At 48.5% G+C, this 12,482-nt stretch overlaps 1 protein-coding gene across 1 annotated transcript; it reads left to right on the top strand.

Moving 5' to 3' along the window:
- The first annotated feature begins 2,255 nt into the window (after positions 1-2,255).
- On the top strand, positions 2,256-4,807 carry LOC116659099. The gene is made up of 2 exons (XM_032466319.1): positions 2,256-2,355; positions 2,678-4,807. The coding sequence occupies exon 2, from the start codon at positions 2,693-2,695 to the stop codon at positions 3,554-3,556; it is 864 nt and encodes a 287-aa protein (XP_032322210.1). The 5' UTR covers positions 2,256-2,355; positions 2,678-2,692; the 3' UTR covers positions 3,557-4,807.
- The last annotated feature ends 7,675 nt before the right edge of the window (positions 4,808-12,482 follow it).

The raw sequence follows: 12,482 nt of genomic DNA, 5'->3' as shown, positions 1-12,482 counted from the left end.
AGCTGTTAGCACAGGTTCAGCGGAAGGGCGAAGCATTCTCTATGTGTCAGTAAGGTTCTATTTTCATTCATCTAAGTGTCTATTCGCTCCCTCAACAAGTATTTATTTACTATTACCTATGCACAATGCTAACCTGTTTTGGATCAGAATCACAGAAGATGAGGACCTCCTAGGTGCCGGGAACCCAGGTGGTTGGTAGAACCCAGACTTTTGTGTTAGAATTTTCAGGAAAACCAATGTGAAAAACTGGGCTGGGGCAAAGGAGGTGGTCTCCCATCCTTGGGGTATCGCTAGGGGCCCTGGGCATCTTTTCTGAGCCCCACCCCAGGAGCTGAGACTCGCATGACTTTGATTCTTCTGTCTGCCCCCATTCTTAGCATTCTGGTTGTTGAACACCAGGCACATGGGAAGTTCTTGCCAGTTGTTTTCCTGTGGAATGGATGGATGGATTGATGGAGGAATGTATAGAAGAATGGATGGATTTGTGGAAGGATGACTGGCATGCAGGAGGGATTTGTTGGATGAATGAGAGAACGGAAGAATGAAAGATGGATGAGTGGGACCAGTGAATGAATATATGGATGGAAAGATGCCTGCCACTTAGTAAAGGCACAATATTTTTATTATTACTGTTAAAATATTTTAGTGTGATAAAATGCACATAACATAAAACTTACCCTCTTGGGCATTTTAAGTCCATTTCAGTGATATTAAATACATTCGTACAACGTATATTGTGCAGCCATCACCACTATCCGTCTTCACAACTCTTCTCATCTTCCCAAATGGAAATGCTCTATATCCATTAAGCACTAACTCCCCATTCTTCCCTCTCCTCAGCCCCTGGCCCCACCATTATACCTTCTGTTTTTATGGTTTTGACTGCTCTAAGGACCTCCTGTAAGTGGAAACATACAGTATTTGTCCTTCTGTGTCTGGCTTATATAGAGCATCATGTCCTTAAGGTTTATCCACGTCATAGCGTGTGCCAGCATTTCCTTCCTTTTTAATGCTGAATAGTATTCTATTGTATGGCTGGACCATAATTTGCCCATCTGTTCGTCTGTCAGTGGGCCCTTGGGCTGCTTCTACCCTTTGGCTATTGTGAATAATGCTGCTATGAACGTGGTTGTACAAATATTTCTTTGAGACCCTGCTTTCAGTTCTTTTGACTGTTCCCAGAAGTGGAATTGCTGGATCATATGGTCATTTTATTTTTAATTTGTTGAGGAAGCATTGTATTATCTTCCAACTCGGTGACACCACTTTACCGTCTCACCAGCCGTTCATGAGGGTTCCAGTTTCTCCACATCCTGGCCAACCCTTGCTACTTTCTGTTGTTTTGATAGTAGCCACCTGAAGATGTGAGGTGGTATCTCATTGTGGTTTTGATTTGCATTTTCTTAATGATTAGTGATACTGAACATCTTTTCATGGGCTTTTTGGCCATTTATAGAGCTTCTTTGGAGAAATGTCTCAAGTCCTTTGTCTATTTTTAAATTAGGTTGTTTGGTTTTGTCATTGTTGGGTTTTGGGAGTTTTCTAGATATTCTGAATGTTAATCCCTATTTAATCTGGATATTATATCAGATATATAATTTGCAAGTATTTTCTCCCATTCTGTGGGTTGTCTTTTTACTCTGTGAATAGTGTCTTTTGAGGTACAGAATTTAAACATTTTCATGAAGTCCAATTTTCTATTTTTTCTTTTACCTGTAGGCACTCCATTATTTTTAAAATGAAGCTATCAGTGAGTGAATGGATAGTTAGATGGATGAGTGAGTGGTAGATGGACAGAGGACTGTACAATTGGATGGGGATGGATGGGTTTTTGAAGGAGTGGATGGATAAATGGATGGATGGTGGATGGATTGATAGATGGATGGATGGATGGATGGATAGGTGGATGGATGGATAGATGGGTGGATGGATGGATGGGTGGACGGATGAATGGATGGACAAATGAGTAGATGAGTGGATGGATAAATGATTGGGTGGATGAATGGATGAATGGATGGAATGTGAGCTGTTTGGTCAGGTGGGTAGAGGGGTGGACAGATGGATAGTTGAGTGAGTGGATGGGTGAATAGATGACCTTATGAATACAGAGGTAGGATGGATGGGCAGGTGCAAGACTCTAGCTGCGGATAGTGGAGATCTTAGTGTACAATCCTGGCAATTTTCATATGAGGAGTGGCTTATTCTCTGACCCCAACTTGGTTCAGTTTTACTCCATGGACACACATTCTCTTTCTAGGTTCAGCTTTCCTCCTCTGTCTCTCTGGGTCTCTAAGAATCTTACCCTGGAGCTCAGATTGAACTAAGCCCTTGGCTTCTCCATTGACCGTCTCTGCGGTAAGAATCCCCGGGAAGGAGCCCGCATCCACATGAGGATGTGGCGCACAACCAGCTCTCCGTCATGTCTGTGGTCTACTCTTAAGCCTTCTCCCAGCTGAGCGGCCTCTCTCAGGCAGCCTCACCCATGTCTAACCATCCCACCCGCTCCCCATTCTCTCTGCTACACCGCTTTCTGCCTCTACCCTGGTCCTCAGCCCAATTCCCACTCCACCAGCCCCCCAGTCCCATTGGGGATGGTGGACACACAGGATAAATTAGAGGGAGGAGTCCTCCAGCTCAGCCTCCCACCCCAGTCCTAGACCCATTTTCTCTTCCCCAGGTCCACCAGGCAGCCATGGACCTGGGTCTCTTGGCCCTGCCAGATGTCCCTCAGGGTTGCAGAAAGACCCTGCGGGGAGGGCAGAGCAGGGGCTCGGCCGTGCGTCGGCAGCGGGAGTTCATGCCGGAAGAGAAGAAGGACACGGTTTACTGGGAGAAGCGGAGGAAGAACAACGAAGCAGCCAAGAGATCCCGCGAGAAGCGGCGTCTCAATGATGCTGCCCTTGAGGGCAGGCTGGCCACGCTGCTTGAGGAAAACGCACTGCTTAGGGCTGAGCTGCGTGCGCTCAAGCATCGCTTTGGCCTCCTGCCCCCCATCGGTGGTACCCGGACCCTGCCCGCTCTGCTGTGGGAGTCCCCCTGGACTGGAGACCCCCGCCCTAGGGCTGAACCACTCCCCTCTCTACCTAGCTCCCATGACTGCTTCTTGAGATCATGTTCCTTGGACCCTGGGGTTCCAGGATGTTGGGGCTGCCTGGTGGCTCACAGGTGGACTGGCCTGGCCACTTCCCCCAGGTCCCTCCAGGACCCTGCACCCCCTACCCCCAAGAGAATGGACATGGCCTTGCAGGCTGCTCTCCCTGCCACCTTCTTCAGCTGTCATCTCCTGGATAAGCGTGGGGGACCCAGACCAGAGCTGAGACCCTGCTGGGGGCTGTGGTCCACCATTCCCACTGGCTGCCGGGTCTCAGGGCCCTCAGATATGTTGCTGACACCCAGTGCTGATCCCATGGGGCTGTCTCCTGGGGCGGCCTGCCCTGTCCCAGGGAACCATCTAGAGGATCTGGCTCAGCCCTCTCTGCCCCACAAATTGCGTATCAAGTCCCAAGCCTCTGGCAGAGTACCTCGAGGCTGGGAGGGTGGCCGGGGCCTCATCTGAGGGCTTCCCCTGGGCAAAGCCAGGCCTGCAAGGGTGTAGTTGGGATTGATCGTGGGTTTGTCTGGAGATGTGAGTGACTTGGCCTTGACCCAGCTCCCAAGACTGGGTGAGGCTTATGGGAAGCAGGGGGTGGCCTGGCTGAGGGTTGGGTCCACGTCTTAGTGTCCAGGCCAGAACTTTAGGAAGAAAGGCTGGGGTACCTTGGATCATACCATGGCCCCCATCCTGACAAAAATATTTGTTTTGGATAATCACTTTTTCTTTCTTTTTCCATCCATCCATCCACTCATTAACCCACCCAATCCTTTATCCATCCACTCATCTACTCATTTGTCCATCCGTCCATCTATCCATCCATCTATCCACCCATCCATTTATCCACCCATCCATCCATTCATCCTTCCATCTGTTTATCCATCTAACCACTCAGCCATCTATCCACACACTCACCTGCCTATCAACTCACCCACCCACCCATTCATCCACCCCTCTGTCTGTCCTTTCCCTCTTTCCTTTCTTCCATCCATCCTTCCATATATTGATCCATCCACGCAAACACTTATCTATGTACCCTCATACCTGCCCACCCATCAATACACCTATCTACCCATCCATTCATCTGTCTTCCCAAACGTCCATCCATTGGTCCATTCTTTTATTCATTCCTTTATTTACTCATACATTCATGTGCTCATTTGCTCATCATTTGTTCATTCATTCATTCTCTCACTCATTTATTTATAATTTTTTGTCCCCTCATCCACCTACTCATGAATTTCATGCCCCTCCCTCAGTGCCCAGCTTGGTAACGAGTATGAGGACACTTTCCAGTCTTTGGGGTTCCTGTTCTGGTGATGGTAATAGGGGGTTAGGAACAGACACACTGAGGGCCATTCTGAAGGAGGAGGCAACATCTCAGGACGTCTGACTCCTCATTTCTTAGGGTCCCCTTGGGGCCCTGCTTACCACTCAGTTTGGGGGTCAGATTTAACCCAGTTCAGATGGCTTCCTCTGTGTGTAGGGTCAGAGCTTTGAGCCAGTGGAACAGGTCAGCAATATCTGGAGGGGGTTCAGTTTTCTCTTTCTCCCTGTCTGCTTGTGCCCCTGAGGACCTCTCAGCCGCAGCACATGCACTCCCAGCTGGACAGAAGAAAAGACCACTCTGCAGGGAGGGTCTCCCAGGGACCTTGGAACCCCCAGAGCTAATCAAAGCCCCCTCTCTCCTCAGTCTCTCACTCAGGTTTTCTTAAAACAAGCATACAAACATTTCACAGAATTTGTGAGATTCTGATTTTGTCTTTTCATTTTATTTCTGGTGTGTTTTATGAAACGATCATTTTTATCTATTTTTTAAACTGAAGTTTAGTTGGCTTATAATGTTTTGTTAGTTTCTGGTGTATGGTATAGTGACTCAGTTATACATATATTCTTTTTCATATTCTTTTTCATTATAGGTTATTACAAAATATTGAATGTAGTCCCTGTGCTCTACAGAAGGACCTTGTTGTTTATCTATTTTATATATAGTAGTTTATATATAATAGTTTGAACCTGCTAATCCCAAACTCCTAATTTATCCCTTCCCCTTTGGCAACCACAAGTTTGTTTTCTATGTCTGTGAGTCTCTTTCTGTTCTGTAAATAAGTTCATTTGTGTCATTTTTTTAGATTCCACGTATAAGTGAAATCATGTGCTATTTGTCTTTGTCTGGCTTACTTCACTTTGTGTGATAATCTCTGGGTCCATCCATGTTGCTGCAAATGGCATTATTTCATTCTTCTTTATGGCTGAGTAGTATTCCATTGTGTGTGTGTGTGTGTGTGTGTGTGTGTGTGTGTGTGTGTGTGTGTGTGTGTGTGTGTGTATGCCACATCTTCTTTATCCAGTCATCTGTTGATGAACATTTCAGTTGCTTCCACGTCCTGGCTATTGTAACTAGTGCTGCTATGAACATTAGGGTGCGTATATCTTTTTGAATTAGAGCTTTCTCCAGATATTTATGCCCAGGATTGGGATTTCTGGGTTATAAGGTAACTCTATGGTTTTTTTTTAAAGGAATTTCCATACCTGAACAACAGTTTTAAAATCAGATATTGCCAAATCTATTAATCTTTTCTTTTATGGTTTGCAAATTTTGGTCCTGTTCAAGAATTCTTTCATGTCTCAAGGTCATAAAGGTAGTCTCCTAAATGTTCCTATAAATGTTTTCAAGTTTTGCTTAGCACATGTCTTTCTGTCTCTCTCACCCTGTGTCATGAAGTACAATCACTCAAACTTCTTTGATCAAAAGAATCACTTGCAAGTGCTTGTTTATTTAAGACCTCCTGAATCCAAGCTTTTCAGGAGACAGGCCTTGGAAATTTTTCCTAGCACCCAGGTAATTCTTATAATCAGGCTACTGGGAAATTCTGGCTTAGTGGTTAGTGGTTAGCTGATGGATTTGGGAGCTGGGCAAGACCAGCATCTCATCCCAGCTGGGCGGTCTTGCTCACATCACTGAGTCTCCCTTGCTCAACTGTAAATAGGGATTCCAAACATGCACATCCTGCAGAGACTTCTTGGGAAGATTAATTGAGAAGAAGTACATAAATGGTTTGGCACAGGGCCTTTTCCTGGGAACTGGATTGTTTTATCCTCATGGAGATTGTAACTAACTCTATTTCCCTTTTTGCTTTGGCCACCAGGGAGGTTGAGGCTACACTTACGGCTCAGTTATAATAACTGTTCATGCATTCCTTCATTTAAAAATTCCCTTGCTCATTTAGCAGCTATTTATTGATTATACACCACGTCCAGGCTCTGGGGAAAGAGCAATGAACAAAACCGATGTGGTTCCTGCCTCTGTGGTGCTGGCAGCCTAGTGGGGGAGATAGATAAAAAATAAACAAGAAAAATGTTCAGTAGGATCAATGACGATAAGTATCATAGGGGGAAAAGAGGTGGGGGCTTGGGAGAGGTAGTGGTGGGTGGGTTATAAGAATTGAAATAAAGAAATCAGGAAGGACCTTGCTGAGAAGATGACATCTGAGCAGAGACTTGGGGGAGCTATGCATATATGGGGGAGAGGAGGAAGAGCAATGAGATATAGGCAATGAGAACAGTCTGTGCAAAGATCCTGAGGCAGGACCATGCCTGGTGAGTTGGAGACACATGGAGGAAGTGCATGTGGCTGAGGCTGAGTGATCAAGGGGGACAGTGGGAGGAGGTGGGGAGAGGGAGGTGATAGGGACAGGTCACGTAGGGCCTGTGGGTTGAGGTGAGGATTCTGGCTTCCTCTCCGAGTGAGACGGGGCTGCCAGGGAGTTTCTGAGCATATTTCTGCTGTAACTGTCCCTCTCTCCCCACCCCACTCCATCCTGTGGTGTATGAGGCTGAGTGAAAATAAATAAAGCCACCACTGAAGCACAGGAGAGCTGGCTCACTGTCTGAGGGGTGGGGGGGACTGGCCGCAGTGTTGCTGTGACTCATCTTCCCACGGGCAGCCACGCACCCCCTGCTCTCACAGCCAAGGTGCTCGTCCCATCCCTATTCCTGACCTTTTCTGAGATACGAGGGGCAGAGCAGGTAAAGCTGCTTCCTCAGGTGGATTCATGGAAGGGAAATGCACATGTTTTTCTCTTCTTTTTTATAAAACTGCCTTCCACTAAAATCCATTTTGGACAAGTGTGGGAGGGTGGGCAGAACAATCCTCCTGGTAACAAATTCAACTGGCATTAAATCCCGTGTCACCAGGTTTGGCAGCGTATCTCCAACTTGGATGAAGGACGAAGGTGCTGTGGGGGAAAGTCCGTTTGATGTGTTCTCAGCAGGAACCCTGGTATCTGGGATGGGACCTGTCAAACAGCAGTTGTGTGAAACATACTGTCAAATTGAACCTGAAATTTGACAAGGAAGCCAAGGCCATGTTATGGGGTGGAGGGAGGGAGACATGTCAAGAGACAAGGAAGAGAGAGTCACATATTCAGTCACTGACAACTTTCCAGAGAGGATGAAACCATTTCCTTGCCCTTTGGAGCCTGTGTCTTTGAGAAGAAGGTGGGCAGCCTTTGAGTGAACAAATAGGCAATCAGGACTCTGTCAGATGCTGCTTAAGACTGTGACATGAAATGAAGAGGGCTCGGGCATTGGGAAGCGGGGGAGGTCAGGGAAGGTCCCTTGGAGGAGGTGACATTTGAACCTGGAAAACATGAGTGAAAGAAGCCAGTCACCAAAGGCCACATGTTGTATGATTCCGTTTATACAAAATATTCAAAACAGACAAATCCACAGAGACAGAAAGCAGTTTGGTGGTTGCCAGGGGCTGGGGGGAGGGGAAGTCAGAGTGACTGCTTGATGGGCCCTGGGTTTCCTTTTGGGGGGAATGACAGTATTTTGGAACTAGATAGCAGTGGTGGTATTGCACAGCCTTGTGAACGCACTAAATGCCTCTGAATTGTTCGCTTTAAAATGTTAATTTTCTGTTTTGTGAATTTCACCTAAATATTTTTAAGTGCCATTGAGTCTGCCAGGCACAGAGGACAGAGGGGCATCTGAGAGATGGAAGGGAAGAGATTGATCAGGGACCTGGGCACAGAATGCTGAGGGGATGTGGAAGGACCTGGCCCCCTGTCAGGTCCCTGCCTGGACACACTGCCTGAGGGGGGGATGGGAGTAGGGGAGCCCCACCAGCCCCGGCTCTGTGGTGTGCCCTGGTGACTGGGGGTGAAATGCCTGGTTGGCCTGAGTTGACTCACGTGCACACACACACACACACTCTGGCCCGGGTGTGCATGTGTGCCATGACACATGCATGTACACGCCTGTGCTGGAAACTGTAGGGACATGAAACACTCATGCACCCGTGTCCTAGAGCCTGGGTATAGGGGGTCCCCCTCAAGTCTCCCCAAGTGCGGCCCCCCACACCTTGAAACTCAAAGAGGTGGGGAGGATGGAGGCGAGTGGAGTCCCCTCCCATAAGGCATGAGCCTGGGGTTGCCCCCATCACCCCATCTCTCCCTGCTGCTGTGGGGACGTGGAGGCAGCCCCAGCCTCCCCTCCTCCCACCATACTGTAAATTCTGAGAAATGCTGTCCGTGGTTTGGCCCGGTCCCTCCCCCTCCCTCTAGCAGGGCTGTCCTGGCCACTGTCTTCCTGTCTTGGGGCCTGGGCTGGGGGCACGAAGCAGCGGAGAAAGACTTGGAGCCACCCCCTCCTAGTCCGTGTCCCCAGTCAGAGGGGAGAGGGCTCTGCACTGCTGAGTCCTTAACCTGGCCCCCCTGGGCCTCAGTTTCCCCTTGTGTAGAATGGAGATAATGATAGTTCTGACCTCAGGGGGAGACGCGGAGGAGGTAACAGCCTCTGGGTGGTTAGTGCAGCACTTCGCAAGTAGGAAGGGCTGACACCTGCTAGTAACTATTATAATCCGTGTCCTGCACCTGGCTTTCCCTCTCTCAGCCTCCACACCTCTCCACTTGATGTTCCCCTACCCAGAATGCCCTCACTCCTGTCCCCCTGGTTAAACTCAGTAATCAATCACGTTTCAGTTCCTCAGGGAATAGGGGAGAGCAGTGGGACCAGCTGAATCGGGGAGGCAGGGAGTCAGGGTTCGGATCCTGGCTCTGCCAGGGGCACGCGGGACGGCTGCACTCAGGTCACAGGGCAGCTCTGTGCCTCAGTTTCCTCTGTCAGGCTCTGATGCTCTGTGGCTCTCAGCCTCCTGATGAACGGCACTCACAGGGACTGTTACCCTTTACCCCTTGCTCCAAGCTGACTCTCCCCTCCTGATCCTGGGCCGCCTTCCTGCACTGATTCTTGCTACAAATGGTGAAACTCTTGGAATTTATTATGCCAGAGATTTGGGGACTTCCAGAGACCTTGCCTCTGTTTCTTACGCTTCTGCCCACTCGCCCTCCAAAATGCAGCTTAAATCCACCTGCTTCCTAACTCTGCCTGTGGCTTGAGCCTCTTCATGGATTCTCCAGATCCATGGGGTGGCCCCGAACCTGTCACATCCTTGCTCTCAGCACCCCATAGCTCCCTATTGCTCCTAGAGAAAAAAAAAAAACAAACCCAAAGTCCTCCCTGCAGCTGTCAATAAAAAATAAATCTGGACTTAGTAAGGAGAACCTTTATTCTAAAGGATTATTGTAAGGGAGGAGGGAAGGGACTGTTCCACAGGGAGACACTCTGACTGAGAACCCAAGAGGGAGGTGAGAGGGCTTTCTTTTTATAAAGAGGAATGAACAGGCCAGAAAGGACCAGGCGTAGGGGTGTGGATGCAAGGGCCACATGATGGGACACCCTTTACCCTGGGACCAGCCTGCTCTCGGGAGGAGCCGTCTGCTGGATCAGAGGACGAGAGTCTAAGTTCAGGGGACTGAAGGAGGGAGAGAAACTTCACCAAAGTTTGGTTAGCAAGTATTTGTTCCAATCGATCAGTGGGGATGGGCAGTTTAGCTAATCGCTTAGGAGGCAATGAGTGGGAATTTGTGAGGGGGCTGGTTCTGTGTCTTGGTCTTGTCATAGGTACACAAGGAAATCTGTATTAGGATTATTCAGAGGGACAGAACCAGTAAGATGGATCTATATATCTATCTACTGTCCTCTCTCTCTCTCTCTATCTGCGCTCTTTATGGAGAGAGATATTTATCCATCTATATAGTTATCGGTATATAGACAATATCTATATAATATAGGTATCTATAGATCTACATATATAGAAATTTCTATGTCTTAAAACAGATGTCTATATCTTATATAAATCATCTATATCTTAATGTAGAGACAGCTTAATATATAGCGATCTCTATGTTATATATATCTATAGTATGTGTATATTACATTTCTATATCTGTCTATATTTATCTATCTAGATATAGATCTAGATATCTACTGTAGATCTATTTACCTAGATACATATCTAAAGCTCGGCATAAATATTTATTATAAGGGGTTGTCTTATGTGATTACGGAGGCCAACAAGATACAAGGTCTAGTGGATGAATCAAGCAGGCTGAAGACCCAGGAAGAGCTGATGTCTCAGTTCAAGTGCAAAGGGCTCCCCCCACCGCCAAAAGATGCACTCATCAAAGGGCTGTCAGGCGGAGGGCATTCTCTTTTACTAGGAGGAACGTCAGTCTTTCGGTCTAGCCTGCCTTCAACTGATTGGACGAGGCCCACCCACACTCGGCAGACCATTGGCTTCCCTCAGTCTACAGAAGTAAATGTTAACGCACCCACCAACAGCCTCACAGACATACCCAGAACATTTGACCAAATATCTGGGCACCCTATGGCCCAAGTAAAGTTGACACAGACAGTTTAACCATCACAGCAGGCATCTGTGAGATGCATCAGAGTCATGTGGGAGGGCTGTTCCTTAGAGGAACGTGAAGAGGCAGCGGGGATGCTTACCCTTCACTATTTTCCCGGATCACAGAGTTTGGGTAAAGTTTAATATTGTCGTTGCCCTGCAGCACCTGCACGACCCACCTCCACCCCCTCCCTTTCTCTCCCTCACTCACTTGACTGTGTCCTCTAAACATGTCAAGCTGGTCCTGCCTCCAGGCCTTTACCCTTGAGGTTCCCTCTGCCTGGAATGTGCTCCCCTCGTCTTCTCAGCTCACCTCCCATCACCCATCACATTGCCCTGTTTAATTTTCTTCAGGGCATTTTTCACTATCAGAAATTATTTTTTTCCATGACATTCTGATCTCAGTTCTTCTGTCTGTTCCTTCCACTGAGTAGAAAGCTCTCAAATTGTCCTGTAAGTGTTGGTTGAGGACCTACGACATGCTAGTTCCTGGATACAGTGGCCAGATACTTCCTGAAGGCTGACGTTGGTCGAGTGGCCCATGCTAGAAGGTTCAGTCCTGATACGTGTTAGGCTGAACTGAAGCCTGGTGCTCGTGGGCCTGACCTCCCTGGGTGATCACAAAGTGCTTCCCAGAGGCGAGATCTGAAGCAGGGATAGGCATTAACTAGGGAAAAGCAGGAGGGAGAAAGTGTTCTGGGTGGAGGGCACAGCTGGTACAAAGATCCTGAGGATGGAGGGAAAGTGTTGAGTTCCAGGGAACAAAAGAGGTATGTGGGAATGAAATGCTGATCACAAAGGGGAACTGTGAATGGGGGGTTAGCAGGGCTTTGGTCCAGCCTTCAGTGGGATTCTGGGAAAACTGTTTAGCCCCAGGGCCATGGGGAGCCATAGAAGGATATAGAGCAGGAGAGGAGTGTGATTAGATTTGCTTCTTGCAGAAGAGACTTATGGGTTTCCAAGGTGGTGGTGGTGGGCGCAGACTGGAAAGGGGAGGGGATGCTGGGTGCCCGTGGTGGGGAAGGGGGTGGCAAGCTGGGTTGGGGGAGGTGTGGACTGGGGAGAAGGGGATACAAGGGGACTGAGGAGCAGGAGGTAAGACTTGCCACCTGAGGGGCAACCGCCAACCAGGGGGGCTGGGTGCAGCTTTTCCACTCACTACCCAGTGGCTTGGTTAGCTGTGAGTGGGGTTCTGGGAAAATTGATCAGCTCCTAATCATCAACCTATCACCTGGTTCAGCAGCCCTCACCCTGCCTTTTTTCCCCAAATCTGGCAGCCACATCTATAAGCGCAAAGTTTCAGGAGACCCCAGGTGACAACTGGGGATGAGGGTATAGGAGTGTCTGTTTGTGTGTGTGTGTGACCCCAGAGGCAATGACCTGGGCGCAGAGTGGGCAGCAAATATAGGTGCCCCACTGTGGGTGGCGATGGGGGTGTTGGTGATTTCCTGGTTTCCATGGGAAGCGGGCTCTGTGGCCAAGGTCTCGAGAGATCTTCTGGTCTCTTCTTCCTGGGCCAGCCATGCAAACTGTCTCAGCATCTTCCAGCCTCCCGATGTCTTTGTCCACTCGGCTAGGAGTAGGATGAGGTAAGTAAAGCATTCCCCTGAGCAAATTTAAGGAGACGCCCCGAAT

This window comes from Camelus ferus, chromosome 22 (genome assembly GCF_009834535.1).
Source record: "Camelus ferus isolate YT-003-E chromosome 22, BCGSAC_Cfer_1.0, whole genome shotgun sequence".
Classification (NCBI taxonomy): Eukaryota; Metazoa; Chordata; class Mammalia; order Artiodactyla; family Camelidae; genus Camelus; species Camelus ferus.
Note: the sequence above shows the minus strand (reverse complement) of the source record. Positions and strands in the feature narration are given on the sequence as shown.